Genomic DNA, 23,317 nt, shown 5'->3' on the forward strand with positions numbered 1-23,317 from the left:
CACACACACACACACTTTCTCACACACACACACATACGCAAGTTGCAGACGTTGGAGGTTTTCCTCTCAGATAGTTTCTGTTGAACGTGACGGTTTATCAGTGCAGCGGTGTTTTGGAAAACAATGATCTAGTCTGCACTATTGTTGAGAAATCACTGTATACTTTAACGTTTATATTTAATTTAATGCTCACATTTATGAATAGACTCATGAAAAGCTCAAAACCTGTTCACTCTCAGTCTGAAGGCTTCATGGTGCAAATGTGATTAAAATTCACCTAATAACAGTTTTTTATTTTGTGTGTGTGTGTGTGTAATCAGCTGGAGAAGTGCTCTCAGGACCTGGGCTCCAACACCAAAGCAGTGAGCTCCGCTATTGCCCAGCTACTAAGTGAAGCTACGCAGGGCAATGAGAATTATACTGGTAAGGGTATAAGCTACTTGTGCAGTTCCTCTCAAATATAAGATCAAATCACTCAATCATTGTTGGATCCTGAATAGTCCACTGAAGGCAAGTTCTGTGCTCATTCCGAGAGTGTATTCTGTGTTAATAAATTATCTCAACTACAGCACCCCCTACCTGTGGCGAAAAAAGTGTAACTAACGTGATGTAGTTCAATTGAAAAAATTAAATTGTAACGTATTGTAATTAAACAAATGCAGGATCATCATGCAGCAACATGCAGTTTATTGAGGTCATGTTGGGGTATTAGGATTAAAAAAAATTGTTCCATAAATCTGGAATTGTTGATATAATATTGTATCATTAATAATAATTTTTTTATATTTTTTATAATAACACCAAATAATGTATTATTCAACATCAAAATATTACATTGCTCATAATTTCTGTATGCTCCTTCCCAGGCATGGCAGCACGGGATGCGGCCCAGGCTCTCCGCTCTCTCGCATCTGCAGCCCGCGGAGTAGCCGCCAGCACAGAGGACCGGCAATCATGCAACGCCGTATTGGACTGTGCAGGAGACGTCCTCGACAAATCTGGCAACCTCATCGAAGAAACCAAAAGAGCCATCGCCAAACCTGGAGATCCTGAGAGTCAGCAGCGATTGGCTCAGGTTAGACACGCAATGCTTTCGTTGCAGTTCTGGAGCAGAGCTGGTTTATATTTAGGAGCACGATTTCCCTTTAATTGCTGATGTCAGACTTTTGAAAAGATAAATGTTTTGTGTTTCAAGCAATCTATGATTAGTGTTCTATTAGCAGTTGTGTCAGAGCAGATGATAATTGCTGGTGTGTGTGTGTGTGATGTGCATTCATTCAGGTGGCCAAAGCTGTGTCTCAGGCTTTGAACCGCTGTGTTAACTCCCTTCCCGGACAGAGAGATGTGGATAATGCGATTAGGACTGTGGGAGAGGCCAGCAAAAAGCTCCTTTCTGACCAGGTGAGCACGCACCTACTGTACGTCTTTATATTAGGGCAGGGGTCCCCAAACAATGGGCCGTGGATCGTTAGTTTCCAGGCTACAGAGAAAAAAATTAAATACTTTTTTTAATAATTTTTTTATTCCAATCCTATTGACTTTCAAATTTGCAGGGTGTTTTTATAAAAAAATCTTTTCAGTCGTATTTTTTTTTCTACACTAGGATTAAAGCTTTTATGTTATGGTAAGCTGTTACATTTTTGTTATATAACTAATGCTATTAATGCAAAGTTATGTAAGTTATTTAGCATAGAATTGCCAGTATAGCAGAGTTCCCACTTTCTGTATGCAAGATGGTTGATGTAGTGCGATTTTACACATTCAAGCAAATAAACACGAAGCATAGGTTCGGTGCAGTTCTTTAATAAAATAAATTGTAATAGAAAGTTGAGATCAGTGGTTGGGCTTTGAGCATGGCCCGTAGCCCCTGACATGCTCAGTTGTATAAATAAGAATTCGTTCTGGATAAGCTTGTCTGCCAAATGACAAATGTAATGGCAGTATGTAATGCAAATGTCATGCAACAGGCTGAACACGAAGTATAGTACATAAGTATAAAAGGCTCTAACTATAATAATAACTATTATTACTGTTACGGTAGTTATTGATTTTCCAGGGTTTTTTCTTTTCAGATTATTTCCATTTTTAATCACAGTGGATTTCAAACACCTCTACCTGAAACTTGGTTGCAGACTATTTAACCAGATTTACAAAATGTATAAATACTTTTATGTGCATCTTTTGAAAAAAATTTGAAACACAACGATCTCATCAATGGCAGAAGGTTTTTACCAAGAAAATAACGGTGCTTGTGGGTGTCTGCTGCTGCAAGGAAACAAGTGAGCGTTCCAGACAAGCTGGCATAAGCATTTCCTGGTTAACATGGCAGTCTGCCATGTGCCAGTAGTGACTTTTAATCCTCCAGACGTTCATAAGGTACACTTGTGAGTATTTGAGCCGTGCTGTCACTGCTTTGGCTCACATCATCACACTTCAAGAATAAAGCAGGCTCAAGGCTGTAGGTTTAATCGAAAGATGATCTGTTGTAGATAAAGTCACAGGGTGGAAAAATCTGAGGTTTAACAGAATGCACTATACACTACAGAACCCATTTATTAGGATAAATGTGGTGTGAGTTTCAGCATGTTTATCTATAACGCTCCCTTCCCCCTCTTTCACTTTTCAGTTCCCAGCTAGTGGAAAGACCTTCCAGGAAGCTCAAGCAAACCTGAACCAGGCAGCTGCAGGCCTCAACCAGTCAGCCAACGAGCTGGTACAGGCGTCACGTGGCACCACACAGGACCTAACCAAGGCAACAGGCAAGTTCGGCCAAGACTTCAGCCACTTCCTGGAGGCCGGGATGGACATGGCTGGTCAATCTCAGGTAGATGGATGTTGTTGTTGTTGTTTTTGTTGTTTTTTCAAGTTTGATTGCAGTATATTTCCTAGATGAGTGAATTGCTTTTCTTTGTGCAGTCTAAAGAAGATCAGACTCAGGTGGTGACCAACCTGAAGACCATTTCTATGTCATCCAGCAAACTGCTGTTGGCTGCAAAGGCTTTGTCTACGGATCCCAATTCTCCCAACCTGAAGAACCAGTTGGCTGCTGCTGCACGGTTAGAACCTCACACATTATTTTTGCTTTTCAATCTTTTATTCTGGTTCCATTCAGAAAAAACTGAGGGATAAGATTCTGTTTCAGTCAAGTGCAGGGTTCCTATGCATTTTGGAAAAGAGAGGTCTGGATTTGTATGGGCAGAAAAAAGAACACAGAGTATTGAAAAGGATCTGTGTTTCCATACTTTTGCTCTTTTTACTTTTCTAAAATATAAAATAAAGAATTTGTTAAATATATATAATATATATTTTGTAGAAAACGAAGGCTCCTTCTATGCTAATCCGTTTAAATTACAAAACGGCGTTCTTCGTCTAAAAAAAATCTTTGTGTCCACACTTTTAAGTTTTCAGTCGTATCCCCAAAGTTGCTCCAAAAACGCTCACGTCCCTGTAGCATACCGTAACACTCTTCCACCTGTGTCATTTTCTCCCACCATTAATCTTATTTTTATTTTATTTTAAGTGTGTCATGGTTTTCGAAAGCCTCTGTTATCACAGTCAACACTTTGATTAGAAATCAATCAGTGTTTGAGTCATTAATATCAGTCGATTAATAGATCAGTGCTGAGAGTCACATTAGAGTCTTTTCACGTCAGTTGATGTAACAAAGAGTCTTGTGACAAAAATTATTATAGGAACATTATATCATGGGATACTCAAGTACATTTGAATGCAAATAAAGTGAAAGTGCAAATAAAGGGGGCATTTTTACTGAAGTAATAATTCCAAGTACATGGTTTGTTTACTTCATCCACCACTGAGTGTTATAGGTTGAAAGACAAAGTTTGTACGTCCGCATTTGTCTTCAGCAGAGCTCTGTACATGTCTTGAATGATCAGTATTGTTTTGCAATATATTAAGTGTTACAGTGTGCAAGTTTTGTCTTGTTGAAAGAAAAAGGGTACAATTATGTAATGCGTGTGAGTGGGTATGACTGGCCTGTCAGAGCCAGAATTACCGAACTCCTATATTGCCACTCAAGAGCTGAGCTGAGTCACACAGAGAGAGATAGAGAGAGCAGCACGGAGAGTGAGCTGGAAACGAGTGCGTGGTAACGCGTGTGTGTGTGTGTGTGTGTGTGTGTGTGTGTGTGTGTGTGTGGGCGGACTGTGTTTCTATACTCCCATATCTTTCCCTCTCCCCAATCGCTGTGTTTTCCTCATCGCTATGTCTTTAACTCTCCCTCCTTCTCCCACACATTCCCTCTCTCCCTCATCTCTCTCTCTCTACATCTCTTCTTGTTCTTTCTCTGGTGGTTTTAACAGTGCCGTGACTGACAGCATCAACCAGCTGATCACCATGTGTACACAGCAAGCACCAGGTCAGAAGGAATGTGACAACGCACTGAGGGAGCTGGAGGTATTTCTCTCATTTTCACATTTTGTGTTCTTTTTTTTTCTGATTTCCTTGTAGATGAGAGTAGATGAGATTTGCAGTGTGAGGTTGAAAAAAGTTGTGGTCATTATTTAGATATATATTTTATGTATATACAACCCCACATTTGCATTTTATGTTTTACTAATTAAGTAATTAGAAGTGTATAGTGACGTCATTGTAAAACCAATCAGGCTACAATGCAAAAATATTCTGACCAACCCAGTTTAGTTTATCATTAGCTTCTTACACACTAAACCTAAAGTGTGTGTGTGTGTGTGTGTGTGTGTGTGTGTGTGTGTGTGTGTGTGTGTAGACGGTGCGGGGCATGCTGGAGAACCCAACAGAGGCAGTGAATGACTTGGGATATTTCGACTGCATCGACAGCGTGATGGAGAACTCCAAGGTGCACGGCGAATCCTCCCACTTCCTGACTTGTTTTCCCTGCATGTCATCTCGAGTCTGTAAGCAACACAGACCATGAAGTATTTTTAGCCATGTATGTGACATCGTGTTGTTTGGTGTGCAGGTTTTGGGTGAAGCGATGGCAGGCATCTCCCACAACGCAAAGAACAGTAACCTGCTCGAGTTTGGAGACGCGGTCGGCTCTGCCTCCAAAGCCTTGTGTGGCCTCACCGAAGCGGCTGCTCAGGTAAACGAGCATCACTGTTTTTTTTGTACATGTATATACTGTATTTTCTTAGTTTTTGTTGTTTTTTTTACTTCTCTGGATTATCCTAACGTGTATCCTCAACCTAATTAAACCGGTTCAGAGAGAAGTGTGTCGGTCTCCTGGTATTTCACACATCTGGATTTGGGAGAAGGGGTGCAAATGGGAAAAAAACAGCTATTTGCATTTCATTTGTCTGTTCTTTCTTAGTTTTTACTGTGCTTTTTATGCACAAGTGATGCACAAGTACATACTACTCACTTTTGTTATTCATACCCATGTGCTTGTAATATACTCATGCACAGATTAATAAGGGTTTACGTGGTCCTGAAAAGCACAGATGGGCATGCTCATAGGCTGGTAATGTTAGCGAGTTGATTTTATACGGAGTGGATTAGCGAGTTTGATCGGATTGGATCGCGTTGGGTTTGAGCGGATATAGTATAGAGTATAGCTAATTTGTTTGCATGAAGGAGAGCGTACTTGTTAGTTGTTTTGAAATGACCTGCGCGTTTTTTCCTCACTAAGCCACTGTTTGCTGCATCGTTTGTTTGCCGCTGCGTGCTGTCAGCAATAAACTCGTCATGCTGAGTTTTATTTTTGAGTTGTGTTTAGTGTAGGAAGACACAGTAGTAGCTCCTACTCATTCTTTTCCTCCCTTAGAGCACAGTTAGAAGTCTGCTTTGCAATTGCCATTGTTTCCATATTTTATATTTATAGATCACGGGTTCATCATCTGGGTTACTGATCAGAAGGTTGGAGCTTTAAGCCCCAGTATTGCCAATCTGCCACTCTTGGGCCCTTCAGCAAGGCCCTTGACCCTCTTTGCTTTCTAACATTGCAATTTACAATTGGCTTACATCCTGTATATATTACCTGGTTTTGGCTGCTGGTGATTGGATATTGTATTGTATTGATACCTGAAGCTTCTCGCATGCACAGTACATGCAGGTCCTGTGTATTTTTGTACACTTTAAAAAATATTTTCATAAACATCAACTCCGAGATGAGTATATGACATATATCATTAGGGAGAGACGAGGCAGAAATCAGGCTCAAAAGGGATTTAAATGCACCATTGGAGACCAAAAAAATAATAAAACCCACAATCCTCTTTTGTGTCGTTTTTGGGTTTTTTTGTTTTGTTTTGTTCTTTTCTTTTTTTTCTTTTCCTGCCACCCGACTGCTCACACTCACAGAGTGGAAGTTCATAATGGCTTTGATGATGATGAGTCATGTTTAAAGGCTCCCTGTTTCTCTGTGCTGCTCTATAAGTGTTCACTCTGCCTTTGTGGTTCAGCATTTTACACTCTTATTGCGACATTGATTTCTAGTAGAACAATAATGAGGAAAGTCATTTGGAAAAACTTGGGTGCGAGTTGTTGCCAAGGCAGATGGTGAGAGAAGCTGAACTGGATGATGTGGTTCTTCTAGTGAGAACAAAACTAAGCCTGTTGAAACTAAAAATGTTTTTTGGACTGTAGAAAAAGTCAAAGAAGGGTTGTTTTTTTTCCTGCCACCTGATTGCACACACACAAAGTGGAAGTTCATAATGGGAAAAAAAAGTTTTTCCTATTTATCCCTGATTTGAACCTTTCGATATACATATGAACTGAGAATTTTACACACTTGCTATAGATGTGTAATAACAGATATGGGGTCAAGACTTTCTGGAATCAGGTTAAAATCCCTACGTTTACATGCAAATCTCTCTCTCTTACAGGGTGCGTATCTGGTGGGTGTCTCTGACCCGAACAGCCATGCTGGACAGAAGGGTTTGGTGGATCCGACTCAGTTTGCCAAAGCCAAACAATCCATTCAGATGGCCTGTCAGAACCTGGTGGACCCTGCCTGCACACAGTCCCAGGTATCATTCATTCAGCACACATTTGCTCAGCTTTATTTTGAAAGGAAGTGATTAGCCTTTTTATGCATGCTGTTACTCCGTGACGCATCCCTCTATAGATTTCGAAGATGTAAATCATCTCGCATTTGGGCTTTTATTCCCACGCACACACACAACTATTAGGCAAAGAAGATTAGTGTCACTCAGAGTGACACTAAAATTCCAAATGCTGATGTAATTTTTTGCAATGCTGTTACCTGACACAGGGACATATTGTGTACTGGTGGTTCATTTCTCCATGTACTAGTGAAATCTGCTATCTTGCTTTTTTTTTTTTTTTTCTTCCCATTCTATACATGTTCTTGCCTTTCCCTTGCATCAGTGAGGCAAATTAGTTTTTGATCTCACTACAAGACAAGTACTTATTTATTTTATATTTTCAACAATCAATAGGAAAGTCTTTGTTTTTTCAGCAAAGCTAGCAGAATTAATATGAATTTTGACAATAAATACAAGACATGTTTTGTCTACCATCATTCATTGCATTGAATTTTCTACATTTTGTTTTTGTTTGTTTTGGGGGTATTCTATTATTAGTGTTTGCTTAAAAAAAGTGTCATCATCAAAAGGTCAAATCTGTCAGCAGACTTTTCCGACGTTTATTTCACACCTCTGCATTTCCCAAGGTCCTCTCCGCTGCCACGATTGTTGCCAAACACACCTCCGCCCTGTGCAATGCCTGCCGCCTCGCCTCCTCCAAAACATCAAACCCTGTTGCTAAGCGACAGTTTGTCCAGAGTGCCAAAGAAGTGGCAAATAGCACCGCTAACCTTGTCAAGTCAATCAAAGTAAGTGGTTCACCTCAATGCAGCGTCACAAGCAGGTACTTTTGGGATCAGATGGGATTTAACTGTTTGAGGTATAAGAAAGGAGCATTTATACACTGTGAATATGACCGTGTGTGTGTGTGTGTGTGTGTGTGTGTGTGTGTGTGTGTGTGTGTGTGTGTGTGTGTGTGCGCCCAGGCCTTGGATGGAGCCTTTAACCAGGAGAACAGGCATAAGTGTAAGGCCTCCACAGGGCCGCTGATTGAGGCTGTGGATAATCTCACTGCCTTTGCTTCCAACCCAGAATTTGCCAGTGTGCCTGCACAGATCAGCCCAGAGGTACAACTTTTTTCTATTATGATTACAAACACTTGTATCTAATACTCAAGGAGACATTTGTGTTGTCAGTTTTGTATGTAGTCTAGTAAACCCTAATGATTAAGGATTAATTATTTAATATAATCATATCAAGTAAACTTAGGAGTAACATTGCTATGAGCTGGGCCTTTTATAACACTAATGATTCAAATGATTTTGTGCGTTTGTCTGTGTGTGTCCACTTGATGTAGGGTCTGGCTGCCATGGAGCCCATTGTTGCTGCAGCTAAAACTATGCTGGAGAGCTCAACAGGTCTGATCCAGACTGCACGCTCACTGGCCGTGAATCCCAAAGATCCGCCCAAGTGGTCTGTGCTGGCTGGTCACTCCAGGACTGTGTCTGACTCCATCAAAAGCTCATCACCAACATGAGGTACTGCCATCCTTTACCAGGGTTAAATTATAGGCCTTAAAAAGTCTTTAATTCGCTGTTCTCTGTCTTAAATAAATATAAACAGGCCTTAGTTTTCCAATGTCCATGTAACGCTTTCTCTAATGCTTTTTGAAATGCTCCTTCGGCACTTTAGAATGTTTTTGTTAGTGGTGGTAAAGTTTTTTCTTTCGCTAGAACAAATATAATTCGGCATATCGCGACTACAAATGACGCCGAAATGCAACAGCCAATCAGCTTTCTGTTATTGTTGCAAATCTCTCTTAATTTGTACCAGAGACATAAAAATGGATTTTATGTTTTAGCTATCGGAAGTGCAAGTGCAAGATATTTGGCTTGGAGAAATAAAAGGTTTATGGCTCGGTTAAGGCCAGTCGCTAACAATGTATTTATGCGTGTGATTTTGATGTTGTGATAAAGGTCTTATTTTTCATTCTTAATTGTCTTATAAAAAACATTTAAAACGAAACCTGCAGAACTGTTTAACTACTCCGTAATGACACGTAAACGTAAAGTAGACCGAATCGTGTCCTAAAAATGTCTGCGGTTTTTGCTTTAACTTTTTTTTTTTTACTTAACTTCCAGATATGTAACAGTATGTAAGTTTAGATGCTCTCAGTATCTGCTCACACTCTTTACTAGCTGTTGCCTAACCGCTGTCAGCTCGAAACTTCTCGAGTTCAGTGCTGATGCTCTGCATGTTCCATGCTTACAGAGACAATGCTCCAGGTCAAAGAGAGTGTGACGAGGCCATCGAGGTTCTCAATAACTGCATCCGTGAAGTGGATCAGGCTTCTCTTGCTGCCATTAGCCAACAACTCTCACCCAGAGATGACCTCTCCCATGAGGTGTGTATCAACCTTGCAGAATACAAGTGTGTGTGTGTGTGTGTGTGTGTGTGTGTGTGTGTGTGTGTGTGTGTGTGTGTGTGTGTGTGTGTGTGTGTGTGTGTGTGTGTGTGTGTGTATATATATATATATATATATATATATATTAGAGAGAGAGAGAGAGAGAGAACAAGCATGAATTCGTTTAAACTCTTATAACCTCATAGTCTTTATTGCAATTAGCACTAATTTACTGGGAGAAAGTAACGACAATTGGATCTAGCAGAAAACATCTTGTTTGTTGTCTCAGGCTCTGCATGAGCAGATGGCAGCCTCAGTGCAGGAGATTAGCCACCTGATCGACCCCGTGGCCATTGCAGCTCGCTCTGATGCCTCCCAGCTGGGACACAAGGTATGAGTTCATTCAGCCACTATAGTACTCAATACACGTCCATCATCTGTATTAATGGCATTTGCACTTTTCCAATCAGAAAGATTTCTGTTGTGTGTTACTATGTGGTTGCTCAAGTTTCTGGTTGTTCTTGGTCTTCTAGGTGTCTCAGATGGCAAGCTACTTTGAGCCGCTCATCATGGCAGCTATCGGTACCGCATCGAAAATACTCAACAGCCAGCAGCAGATGAGTGTGCTGGACCAGACAAAAACTCTGGCAGAGTCTGCTTTACAGATGCTCTACACAGCCAAAGAAGCAGGCGGCAACCCTAAGGTGTGTGTGTGTGTGTGTGTGTGTGTGTGTGTGTGTGTGTGTGTGTGTGTGTGTGTGTATATACTCAAAATTCTAAAGATATGTTCTATTTAACTCTTCTACTTATTTCAGCATATTCTAAGAAATGTCATAATTCTTTCAATCCTTCATTCATTCACTCCCTCGATATGAGGAATTGTCAGGATTTTCTCAGTTTATGTAAAATTCTTGAAGCTGTAGATCAAAGGCAAAAGAATCTATGCCGCGAGACGCGTAAAAACGATGGGCGCATGGGCATTAATCTTAAATTTTACATTTTACATTTATTTGATCTTAAATCCTTTGCTTCATAGTCAATAGTAAGACTGAGAGAGTTTCACTGTTTGTCTCCTCCATTTTGCCTGCAGGCGGCCCACACCCAGGAAGCCCTGGAGGAGTCTGTGCAGATGATGAAGGAGGCTGTTGATGACCTGGGAGGTACTATGTCTGAAGCAGCCAGTGCAGCGGGAGCAGTAGGAGGCATGGTGGACTCCATTACCCAGGCCCTCAACAAATTGGAGGACTCTGGAGTGGAGCCTGAAGGAACCTTTGTGGATTACCAAACTACCATGGTGAAGACTGCCAAGGCTATCGCAGTCACTGTGCAGGAGATGGTACGCTCTTGGTGTTGAAATTGTCTCTAATTACAAGTGATTTAGAGTAGTTATTAATTTGGTCCACTTTTCATGTCCTGACTTACCCCAGGTCACTAAATCAAACGCCAACCCCGATGAGCTTGGCGGCCTAGCCAATCAGCTGACCACCGAGTTTGGTGACTTGGCATCGGAGGCTAGATGTGCTGCCATCACTGCTGAGAGCGATGAGGTAACGAGTAACACCGTTGTCCTTCTTTGCGGTTTCATTTGAATGTACCTCGTTCTGCTGAGTATTTTATTTTGGTGTCTTCAGCCTGTACATGCTTATTGAGTTGATCTGTGTGTAATAAAGTTGTTATCCTTCCTGCAAACTTGTAGATCGGCTCTCACATTAAGAAGCAGGTAACAGAACTAGGATACGGTTGCACTGGGTTGGTCACCAAGGCAGGAGCTCTGCAGTGCAGTCCCAACGATTCAATCACCAAGAAGGAGCTCATTGATGCTGCCCGCAAAGTCTCTGAGAAAGTGAGTGCTCGATTGTTGACAATAAAAAGTCATTAGGCTTTAATGTGATGTGCAATTTGTAAATTTTTGGTTATTCTATTTATAACTACATGCTTTAGATATTTACAGTTCCAGCGCTTCCAGTTATGTTCTCTCATGCAAGCGCAGATTCCTGTTAATTTCCTTGAAAAGTTTCCAGTCTTGAAAATTCCTGGAATCCTGTTTTATCTAAAAAATTCAAATAAAATAAATGTTCCCTCAGGTGTCTCATGTGTTGGCCGCACTGCAGGCCGGTAACCGCGGTACTCAGGCTTGTATCACAGCTGCCAGTGCTGTAGCCGGCATCATTGCTGACCTTGACACCACCATCATGTTTGCCACAGCGGGTACACTCAACCGGGAGAATGCAGAGACCTTCGCCGATCACAGGTTTCCAAACATGATCTCCAATACGACTTCCGATATCTTAAACCATGTCAGTTGTTGATATGATCATCTGTGTAACACCCTGAGTGTCATCCATCCAGAGAGAACATCTTGAAGACGGCTAAAGTTCTGGTAGAGGACACCAAGCTGCTGGTGTCTGGAGCGGGAGCCAGTCAGGAGAAGCTGGCCCAGGCCGCCCAATCTTCAGTCAACACCATTACAAAACTGGCCGATGTGGTCAAGCTGGGGGCCGCCAGCCTGGGCTCCGAGGACCCCGAGACACAGGTACGGCTGTCCTGTATGCCTGTCTGGAAAATATTTCATTATTGCTTTCTGTAGTTCAGATCTTTATACTTTGTTACAAGTATAGTTTGTGTGTTAAAATAGGCATAACAATGGCTGTAATAAGCGATCGCCTGAGTTTTTTTTTTTTTTTTATTTATTTAAACAGATTTTTTTCTTTGAAGATTCTATCTTTAGTAAGCTAATTAACCGCACCATGGACACATCCGTATCCATATTAAACAAGGGTGTCAATTATTCTGGTTCCAGCTGTACAAACTTCAGCCTACACCAATGTGAAATATTCCTTAATACATGCTAATTTTTCCCCCCCTTAGCACATCCGAGCAAAAAAAAAAAGTGTATAATGTGTAGCATGTGATGGTCTTAATGCCGTCACTGAGACGAGATGCCATCCTTCTTGATACATCGCTATGCAGACAGACTGTTGTTGTTGCACTCAGTTTCCTTTTTCTTTCTGTTTTCCACCTTCCAAACTTCATTCTTCTCGACAAACAAGACCCTTTTTTCTTCCTGTGGCTTTCTTCTTGTTCAGGATGTGGGTACTGCTTGTGTGTGTGTTTTCTCTGCTCATCAGGACGTATTTTTTGTGTGTGTGTGTTCATGTCTGTCCCATTGGGAATGAAAAAAGACACACAATGTAGGCCAGCATGGTTCCTTCTGTGTCATTATATAGCATACTGGCGGTGCACACTGCATTTTGGCACACAATTCTTCTTCCTCTTGTTCCTCTGGCAGCTGTAAAAAAGATTCTTAGGAAAAAACATTTGAATGCAGGAAATAGTTGTTTACTGTTTTGAGAAGCATAAGAGTCAGTGAGGCAGAGTGTACAGAGGTACAGGTTACATTTCTAATGTATGGACAAGCCATCAAACAGTCTAGTTTATGTTAATAAATCTATTATATTTAATGCGATCAACTTAAAAAGCTCATGTCCTCTTTTGTAGAACACTTCAGTATAGGTGACACTCGCAACCTAAGTTATAATTAATTTGTCTGCTTCACTATTACCTACATCACTACTCCATAAAATCCTTCATTTATTTATTTATTTGTTTGTTTGTTTTCATGTCTGATGTTCATTGGATTGCGTTTTATTGCAGTGTTTTATTTATTACACCGTTCCGTCCGAATAATTGAATGCGTGTGAACAGTAGATGTCACTATTTCTCTTTTTTTTTTTTTTTTTTTTGCTGTTCAGAGTAACAAAGCTGTGCTCTATGCTGCAGGTGGTCCTGATCAACGCAGTCAAAGATGTGGCTAAAGCTCTGGGTGACCTCATCAGAACCACCAAGGCAGCAGCCGGAAAGCCTCATGATGACCCGGCTATGCTCCAGCTGAAGGGCTCTGCAAAGGTAGTGCACTGGTGCTGTAATAGCGATCACTACTGATCATTTTATTTGTTGTATGATTTAAATAATTTAGTTGTGTTCTTCATTAATATTCATTTATGATTTTCTGTAATAAAAATAAAGATAATTAATGCAAGTAAATTAAAACATCAGTTAGCGTATTGAACACAATTATACTTATTTTCTAATTTTTTTAATTAAAAAATTAGACATTTTTAGTGGAGAACGTCAGAAAAACGTTTGAGAGCCACTGGTGTATAGCTCATAGCAGCTATATAGAAATCCGGATTTTGAACGTGATTGATAGATTTAGACCTAAACCTGAAGCTTCCTTTTAGATGCACATGTCTGGTCTTTTATTATTGTAAAGAATTCTACATTTGACAGTGTAAGCAGACACCTGCAGATCTGTACACTCTAAAATGTATAGGTTTCGTATTAAACTGCATTTGCATTACTTTCCTAACTGGGAGTGATGGTTATTCAGTGTATTGGTGTTTGGCAACATCTCAGCTCTCACACACAAAAATATCCTCCTCCCTGCACACAGTATTACGTGTCATACTCATGGGAAGAATGAGATCTTCTGTAAAGAACCTGAATAATGATCAGGACAGTCATATATTGGTGATATATTGGAAAAATTTTCAAGATTGTCTGTTTTTTCTTATTTCATATTCCTTGTGCTTTAATTGGGTTACATGAAACTAAATTGAAGTACTGGTTGCTATCATTAGGTCATGGTTACGAACGTCACGTCCCTGCTGAAGACTGTGAAGGCTGTGGAGGACGAGGCCACTAAAGGAACACGAGCACTGGAGGCCACCATTGAGCACATCAAACAGGAGTTGACTGTGAGAAACTTATTCACTTTATCCTCTCACTTAAATTAAGCACTGTCTGAAACACAAGGTTAATAATCTCACTAGTGTCTGATTGAGACAGGTAAAATTTAAGGTAACTGACCATGTCACTGAACTGAATGTTTGCTTTTTAGAAGATCACTGTGGGAATCCTAATGATTAATCCACAGCCATCCCTGCAGCTGAACAATTCATCCTTTCTTTTTTTTTTTTTTTTGTCAGACCACTGCTGCTTAATTGTAGTGCTCTATTAAAGCTCTTAGGCTTATGTGAAGGCGGCCATTAGTGCTTTAAATTCATTACTCATTCTTCAGCTCTCTGGAGAATCTGCTAATCAAGTCCCTGTCAATGAGCTATTGCAATTACTGCCAGCTCTGTTATCAAAGCTGGTGTTCCAGAAAAATATATTCTGAACCTGATACTGAGAAGTTAGTACTGAAAAATTGCTCGCAATTCCATTCAATTAATTATCAGGATTTAGCGGCTGTGCATTAAATGTCACTGGGGCTGTTTGTTTGCTTTATGATGACCAAGTATCTTGCGGCCTTTTAGGTGTTCAGCAGTCCTGATCCTCCTCCAAAAACCGCTACTCCCGAGGAGTTTATCCGCATGACCAAAGGCATCACGCAGGCCACAGCCAAAGCGGTGGCTGCAGGAAACTCGTGTCGCCAGGAGGACATCATCGCTACGGCCAACCTGAGCAGAAGAGCCATCGCCGAAATGCTGCACTCCTGCAAGGTGACACAAACACTTCCACCCCAGCAGACAGCTCTCTCAAAGGATTTCTTAGACTTTTTTTTTAAATCATGATTATTCAATTGTTTCTCTACAGCAAGCAGCTTACCACCCAGAGGTAAACCCGGAGGTGAGGGCTCGTGCCCTGCGCTTTGGAAGGGAGTGCTCCCATGGCTACCTTGGTCTCCTGGAGCATGTGCTTGTGGTAAGTTAGTACTCCTAATTGGCCATAGTGTTTACAGCTGCTACAGTTAGAGAAGATCCTGTTACTCGTTTACACTCAGGAGTTCTAAGGGGGGAGTGTCTTTGGGAGTATGTGTGAAATGCCTGGACTGCTATTTGATATTTAGGTGTTTTCTTGCTTTCTCATTATGTCTTGACGCTTCATACATTTTACAGCGTATTTACACTTCTACGCTGTGAACTGAGCTCAATAATTTAAAGATTATGCCGTTTCCTATGTGTGTCTGTTTATCCCCTTCAAAATAATTCATAAATATTCATTTACTGATACAATAATTTGTTTAAATTATGTCTTGTTAATTCCAGATGCTGTATTGTGTATAGATATACTGTGCACCCTGTACCCTGTATACCCCTGTACTGTAGAGATCGACCGATAGTGGATTTTACCGATAACTAGGTTGGATCGAACTCGCCGATAACCGATTAATCAAACAATATTTTTAAATGAATACTGGATAAAAAAAAAAAATTAATTAATTAATTAACTAATTAATTAATTAATTAATTAATTTAAAAAAACGTAAAATAGTACTGAACTTTTATTACAAAAAAAACAGTACTGAATTTTGAAAATGTGATTAATGAAATAAACATTTGTTATATTATAAATGTTAATGTTATACATATAATAATTAATAAACAGAATTATATAATTAATAAGTATAAAATATTGCACTCCATGCAGCGCACAGTCTTGTGAAAAAAACAAACAGCGCGTGGTGTCAGGAATTCACCTCTAGAGGCCGCTATTTTAATGACAGCGGACTGGAAAGCCGTAAAAAAAAAAACAATCGGTATGGATCGGTTCTGGACCTCACCCTGGTCCCAAAACAGCTTTCGCACTCAATGAGATGTGCAATAATCTTAAGTAAAAATTGCACTTGGGATAAATGACCCTGTGCAAGAGGCCTTTACTGTCAGCACACTTGGAAAAAGCTATGAGTGTGTTGCTAAGTACAGTATATCTATGTTCCCGTGTAGATTACGGTCTGGTAGTGGACAAGCCGCCAACCAGAGAATTCAGTCCAAATTATACGTGGCAGATTAGCAAACAGGCTGCATTTGCAAATAGTATTTTCCTGACGCCCTTTTTTTTATTTCCTTTTCTCTGTTTGACTGGGGTGTATATGTTTCTTTGTTCTTTCTGGTAGCCGGTGAGTAGAAGCTGACTGATGTGCACGAGTGTGTGCTCTTTATTGTGTGTGTGTGTTATCCAAATAGATTAACAACCTTTGACCCGAAGAGATATTCTTATCCACTCACAGGTGGCTTAGTATTTTTATTTTTTTTAAACAACAGTGTGGGCTCTAACGTTTGTATTTTACAAAACAGCATTCATGACAGAGGAGGGAGTAATGCGCTATAGTCTGAGTGCCGAGATAAATATTCTGTCATAGGGTCAGATTTTAACAATGAAGCATGATCTAATGCTAATCAGCACCATATGAAAAGGAAGGTGATGTCAGATCAAGTAGGTTTAATATCAGATGCTGGAGCTGTACTTTAAAAACTTTTAAAGATTGAGATGTTCTTTTTATTTGAAGTGCAATGAAGGTAGATGAGGTTACACGTAGTGGTTTATTTTGTGAAAATTACTTGCATGGGTTTTGTTATTAACGAAATAACCATGTGCCCGAACGTGTGATGATGGCAACTCAAATGTCTCGATAAATCAATCATTTCCACTTTCAGAGCTTGAGAATGATTTCTAATGTATACAGTTAAGGTTTTGTGTGTATTTGATTGTACCTCTAAGTAACACAACACTTCTCCTGAAAATAGTGTGTATATGTATTTAATTGCAATGTGTGTGTTGCTGGGGGTGAGGCTTTTCTTAGTCCTTAGTTTTGAATGGGCAGCGAGCGACATGCCTGCCAGCCCTCATCGTCGCCAAACTAATGACAAACACCTGTTGTACTCTCTCCAGCACAGCTCTAAAGGACACTCTGAGGACATTCTTCCTCTCTTTCTCTCCCACACACACACAAAACAAATTCACACATGGTATTACTAAACATTATGCCAGTATGCCCTGTTCTTTGTTGTCATCCCTTTTTCACTCATTCGTTTCTTCATATTTCTCTAGATTATCCAAAAGCCCACTCACGATCTGAAGCAGCAGCTAGCAACCTTCTCCAAGCGGGTGGCTGGCTCCGTCACTGAGCTCATCCAGGCAGCCGAGGCCATGAAAGGTGCTAATACAAAGACATGTCTGTAGCTTACAAGATGCACAACAACACCCAGACAAACGTAGTCATACATACATTACCCACACAACCACAGCCAGGTTTTTCACCAGATTAACCATGATGGCGCCTGACTTAGGTTAAGCATAACATGCATTCCCCAAATTCACTGCCAGAGAATGGTAGAACAATGCGAATACACCCAAATTCATGTTATTCTTCATTTAGCAGATAATGGTCAGAATAGCACCAGTCGCACAGCTGACGATGTCCTCTGACTTGTGCTGGTCGGTGCTCCCGGTGACTATGCGTGTAGCCTTGCGCTGCCATCTGTTGGCGTGTTACAAATCTGGTCTCGAAACTTTTTGATACCACCTCCTACTTCTGCAAAATCCATGCAATATCTAAATGGCATACCGGACCTAGCAAATTTTATATTTACCTTTACTTTCTTGAAAATCAACATTTTTGTTTATCTGGCAGGTACTGAATGGGTGGACCCCGAGGATCCCACAGTCATTGCAGAGAACGAGCTTCTTGGTGCAGCGGCTGCCATCGAAGCTGCCGCTAAGAAACTGGAGCAGCTGAAACCACGAGCTAAGCCCAAGGTGAGATGAATTCTTTTTTTTCAGCTCTATCACACCCAAGCCAGCCATCTGCTAGAAGCTTAACTGTCCCGTAGTTGGGTTTCAGGCTTGGACTGGGTTACTACCTTTAATGCCTTACTTACTATAGAAGGAAAAGTCCTCCATTTGATTAAAGTGAATACCAGAGGAAATGTAATATCACATTGCTATATGAAAGACAGCGTAATGCTACAGCTAGAACACTTTAACATGACAGGTTAAAAAGAGGCTTTGCTTTTATATTGTTAATACTCTATTTTGAACGTAAATCAACACGTCGACGTGTTTTTGTTTGCTTCAAACAGTTTGCACTGGGAAGAAAGGTAAACCTGAAATTATATGGAAAATAAAAAAATAGTCTCACGTGCTTTGCATCATTTTTTTATTTCGCCATCAGACATCAGTCACAAGATGCCATTGTGTCGTTCATCATCCAGCATGCTGAAAATAAAATCGAATCCGTGCCATGTGACAGAAATTAAGGCTTGTTTTTTTTTTTTTTTTTTTTTTTGACAGGAGGCTGATGAGAGCCTGAACTTTGAAGAGCAGATTTTGGAGGCGGCCAAGTCCATCGCTGCAGCCACTAGCGCGCTGGTGAAGGCCGCATCCGCAGCACAGAGAGAACTCGTGGCCCAGGGCAAGGTAAAAAATATATTCAGATTTTGTGAAAAGCACAAAATAGCACTGCATTATAACACGTAATACAGTGGTGTTTGGTTTAATAGGATTAATATTAATTTGTTTATAACATCTGTGCGTTTGCCTCTTCGCTCAGGTCGGCGCCATCCCAGCAAACGCGGTTGATGATGGACAGTGGTCTCAGGGTCTCATTTCAGCTGTAAGTACTGTTTAGACTGTATAAATATCTCTTGCGGAGTTAAGGCCATCCGTTTCTCAAATGGCAGGTGGTATTTTAAAGCCCTGTAACACAAACAGTAGCATGTCTCATTAATTGGAAACTCTTTTACTTTTATTATAATCGCAAATTTTATTCAAACCTTATTGGGAAAAAAAATATTTTATTCCTTACTAAGTTGGAGATGCGTGCCTTACTTTTTACATTCTCAAGAAAAAAGCCAGCTCTTATAAATATTTAAAAAGCGAAGCCTGCTTTCTCATGTGGTGGAAAAAAATATTGCATGACATCATGTTTACTTTGGAAACATGTAATAAAACCTCATTTAAAAAACGTGTTCTTGTTTTCCAGGCCCGCATGGTGGCCGCAGCAACCAATAACCTGTGCGAGGCTGCGAATTCGGCAGTGCAGGGCCACGCTAGTGAGGAGAAACTGATTTCTTCAGCCAAACAAGTGGCTGCTTCTACAGCTCAACTGCTTGTGGCCTGCAAGGTCAAGGCTGACCAGGACTCTCAAACCATGAAGAGGCTGCAGGTCAGTTGTGGATATTTGTAAAGGTGGATGTATGAAGAGTATGATCTCAAGGGTTTTAATTTTTGGTGGGTTTTCTTCCGTGAAAAAGCCAAAGCCGAAGGGAACGCCATCTCAGTCTTTCAATGTGTTTTAATGGGTGCCAATTTATAAGAAAGAAAGACCCCTTTTTATTTTGCTCCATCTACACAATGTCCAATGCTAAAGGTGCATCTGGAGCCAGGAATAGTCTCTGGTCTTACCCTCTAGGCTTACATGGAATTCCCATCCATGTCCAACTGTCTCAGCTTGGTCTATGTTTAGCCCCATTATACCCGTCATCAGGGTCAGTTGTTTTCTCTGGGATGCCTCAGCATGGATTATCTAGCACTTTAATAATGTTCACTTCAGTTTATAACTTTTTTTAGGGATTAAAGTGTATGAACAGCTATTCTTTAGATTGTACTGTTAAAACCAAGTATGCATGTGAAGCGTTGAACTCGAGCCGTTGCAAATTTAATGGTGCTTAGCCTATTTTTGTCCTGAGAATTTCATAGGTCCATTAGGTTTTCCTAAATTAATTAGCACTTGTATCAGTAGCAATCCTGCTGGGAGTCTTAAGAGTCTGCAAATAGCCTTAACCACTTAAGACTGTGGCACTTCTAAGGCATCTTAAATTCTCCTATTCAATCATCAGAGTCTTAGTCTTCCCTGAAACAGTAGCGGCAGCTGTACCCTGCTCGTATGCGCAGATCGAGGATTTCTTCAGCCATTTGGTTGTTTCTCACCTCCGAGGCCATGTCAACACTAATACGTTTTGGAAACGCATGTTTTTTTTTTCCTTTATTTTGACCTTCCGTCCACACTTGAGGTTTAGAACTCAAGGAAACAGAAGGAACGTAAGAGCACTCATTGTTGCATTGTTACACGATTATTTCTCAGTGTATGGGACCAAGAATAAGAGTTTTTTTTCCAAAAATGCCTGTGGTGCTCCTTTAAATTTTGAGGTGTGTGGGCAATTTACTAGTAACCTTCTACATGCTGATGGGAAAATATAACGTATGTCTGACAGTGCCGTCCACTGGCAACAAAATGAGATGATAGCTCATGTTCTTGGTCTAATGCTAGTATTGGATAAGGGGACTTGAATCTCTTCCAGTAGCAAGCAAGAGATCTTTTGGCATCACTGCCTCAAAAGGCAAAATGAAGAAAAAAAAAATTGTTTGAGGAAGAGCTGCCAGAGGAGTCACTTTAGATGTGTGTTTTGTTTCGAGTGAATCATCGGCAAACCACTCTTTCACTCTACATTGCCTTTTAAAGACTTCTCAGGAGCAGTGTTATTGTTCACCGCAGGCTCAGGAGGCCTGCATTTTACTGTCATACATGTTCGAGGATATACGATACGCTCAGTCCACTGAGAGGGTTACCATTGTGTAAAAAGTCTAATCATTAGTAAGTTTGGGGATCAAGGCCTATGGCTTCAAAATCTGGTTTTAATTTAGCAATATGTATTATTTAGAACCTGTGATGATCCCATCAGTGTTGAGAGTCAATCATAATCTTGCACAAGCAGAGTGGAGACCCGAATATTGTGTAATCTAGGGTTAGGTTAGGTTAGGTTAGGTTAGGTCTTCCTGAAATACTTAAATTAGCACTTCCTTGCTTGTAGAATTCAAGGGTTATATTTATATGAAGTTTGTAATCTTGTGTACCAGTGTAGATTTATTCATTGCTAGAGACTCAAAGCACTTTTGTACGTCGCTTTGGATAAGGGCATCTGCTAAATGCCGCAAATGTAAATGTTTATCAAACAGTTCTGTAGGATTGTTTATTAATAACTCGTGTTGTGAAAGGGTTGAAATTATTTTATTTTTTTTGCTTCTCTAGGCGGCTGGTAACGCTGTTAAGAAGGCTTCGGATAATCTAGTGAAGGCGGCTCAGAAGGCTGCTTTCGATGCCCAGGATGACCAGGCTGTAATGGTGAAGAGCAAGATGGTGGGCGGCATCGCTCAGGTGAGTCGAGGAGAGACTGCAACCCCAGCTCCGATTTTCAGTGTAAAATGGGGAAATATATGGTCATGTTCAGGACTATGGATTTTTGAGAGTGTGTGTTTTAGGTAGGGTTGTATAAGGAGGGACACTTTCCGAAAACTTTCAATGGGAACTTCATCTGGAATAAAATACCTGGATATATTCTAAGTTGGAAACTTACTAGGAAGTTATTTTTAAATAGTTTTTTTTTTTAATGGTGTTTTATGTTATGGAGTAATGTACAGTGCATGTAGGGGGCGTGGCCTCAGTCACCCTGCAGTAAGTGTGCTATGTGCATGTGATTGATTGAATGTGCAGGTAGAAATTCAACTGCATTAAATCTGGTTGTTTTTCAAGTCTTAAAGATAAGAATTTTGCAGCCCTATTTGTAGGGATTGGAATAATTTAATAGCAACTTAAAGGAGATTTTAAACACAGCACATTTTTGCCTTCAGATAGTCTCACACAAGTTCGAGAAGAAAATATTCTTTAGAAATGCATCATCATCATACATCCAAGTGATGATTTTTGCTACCTGGTACACTGTATTCTAAAACTGGGGATGCAAGAGGTTCTACTCCACCATCCATTCTTTGAATCCTAACTGTTTACTGACTCTCATGAAATGTTTTCAATCAACACTATGGCCTAATTTCTAATACCTAATGTTCATCTATCTGCATGCACAGATCATTGCTGCTCAGGAGGAGATGTTAAGGAAGGAGAGGGAGCTTGATGAAGCCAGGAGGAAGCTAGCCCAGATCCGACAGCAGCAGTATAAGTTCCTGCCCTCAGAGCTGAGGGAGGACGGCAACGAGCAGTGAAAAGCTCCTCAGATACACTCAGAAACGCCACTCAGGACTCCAAGGCCTGAGCGCTTCATCTATCCAAGTGTTTAGCTACAATCACTGGCTTGCAGGCTTTGCTGGAGCGACATCCTGGCTAAATAATTAAAGCGATGCATTGGGTTAAATAAAAGTGAACAAACATTTCAGGATACTTATTTTAAGTTGTTTATTTCTTTATTTGTCTCTTTTATAAGCATCACCATGCCACCGGTTTCCTTTTGGCTTTTTGTTTTTGTTTTTTTGCACATTGTATGCAAGTAACTGCGCTTTTAATAGAGCAATATGATTAGATTAATAATAGATTATATAGATTCAGTTAAAATGCATGGATCCTTAGTGGAGCTACATTTGTGTTGGGTTTTTTGTTGTTTTTTTAATTACTTTAATTTCACAGACCTTCGGCTGTGTTGTAGTATTTTCTAAGAGCTGAACGATTAGGTGCGGTCATGTGAATGGGGTTTTGGTCACTGGTTATTATGTGGATATCTATTGGGATCTGTCACATAACCAAAGCATCAGAGATATTTAGACAAGTTTCGAGTCATATAGAGGGTTGGGGCGGGGTGTTTGTGACATTTAGTCAGCTTCCAAAGATGATGTGGTTTAGTGATAAAGGCAGACGGTTAGGCCTTCTCCTGGTCATCTAAATCAGGAACAGTTGAGTGCATCTTTGTGCCAATTGGACCAGCAGTGCAATGATTTACTTTTGCGTTGAAACAATTCAGAAAGAAAACATATCATTTTTTTTTAAACAAAAACAAATAAAGTATAATAAAGCTATGAAAATGTTACAAATGCTATCTTCTATTAAATTTATGGTAATACATGTTCGTCAGTGTTTTGTTGTTTGTAAGAACAGTTACGCCTACTGGATATTCTGTCCAAATTTTTTCTCTTATGGAGTATAAAAGCCATGTTTTTCCTTTGTTTTTTTTCTTTTAGTCAATTCATGAATTATTGGTCATTATGGTGCTGCAAAATGGGTCCCCTGTATAAATATGACCTTCGAGCATCAAAGTAAATGTTAGTCATTAGGATAATGAGAATAATTTGATAATAGTTGAAATAATAAAATCTTTATCAGTATGAGCAGAAATATCACAGATCTTTGAAGGGCCACGGT

At 40.2% G+C, this 23,317-nt stretch overlaps 1 protein-coding gene across 1 annotated transcript in view; it reads left to right on the forward strand.

Annotated features, from left to right (window-relative positions):
- tln1 (talin 1) overlaps window positions 1-23,020 on the forward strand; it is a 64,047-nt gene extending 41,027 nt beyond the window's left edge. The window contains 32 exon segments of the mRNA XM_046861049.1: window positions 321-423; window positions 867-1,075; window positions 1,282-1,401; window positions 2,627-2,824; window positions 2,917-3,056; window positions 4,323-4,416; window positions 4,748-4,837; window positions 4,961-5,083; window positions 6,825-6,968; window positions 7,634-7,795; window positions 7,973-8,113; window positions 8,344-8,500; window positions 8,503-8,524; window positions 9,258-9,390; window positions 9,680-9,781; window positions 9,924-10,094; window positions 10,481-10,726; window positions 10,818-10,937; window positions 11,087-11,233; window positions 11,475-11,641; window positions 11,740-11,923; window positions 13,171-13,296; window positions 14,031-14,147; window positions 14,709-14,894; window positions 14,989-15,096; window positions 17,224-17,329; window positions 17,807-17,931; window positions 18,466-18,591; window positions 18,725-18,787; window positions 19,157-19,339; window positions 21,203-21,328; window positions 22,036-23,020. Of these exon segments, the coding sequence (XP_046717005.1) occupies window positions 321-423; window positions 867-1,075; window positions 1,282-1,401; window positions 2,627-2,824; window positions 2,917-3,056; window positions 4,323-4,416; window positions 4,748-4,837; window positions 4,961-5,083; window positions 6,825-6,968; window positions 7,634-7,795; window positions 7,973-8,113; window positions 8,344-8,500; window positions 8,503-8,524; window positions 9,258-9,390; window positions 9,680-9,781; window positions 9,924-10,094; window positions 10,481-10,726; window positions 10,818-10,937; window positions 11,087-11,233; window positions 11,475-11,641; window positions 11,740-11,923; window positions 13,171-13,296; window positions 14,031-14,147; window positions 14,709-14,894; window positions 14,989-15,096; window positions 17,224-17,329; window positions 17,807-17,931; window positions 18,466-18,591; window positions 18,725-18,787; window positions 19,157-19,339; window positions 21,203-21,328; window positions 22,036-22,170 (4,374 nt within the window). The 3' untranslated portion in view covers window positions 22,171-23,020.
- Window positions 23,021-23,317: the final 297 nt, after the last annotated feature.

The sequence above is a fragment of the Silurus meridionalis genome, chromosome 11 (assembly GCF_014805685.1).
Source record: "Silurus meridionalis isolate SWU-2019-XX chromosome 11, ASM1480568v1, whole genome shotgun sequence".
In the NCBI taxonomy this organism is placed as follows: domain Eukaryota; kingdom Metazoa; phylum Chordata; class Actinopteri; order Siluriformes; family Siluridae; genus Silurus; species Silurus meridionalis.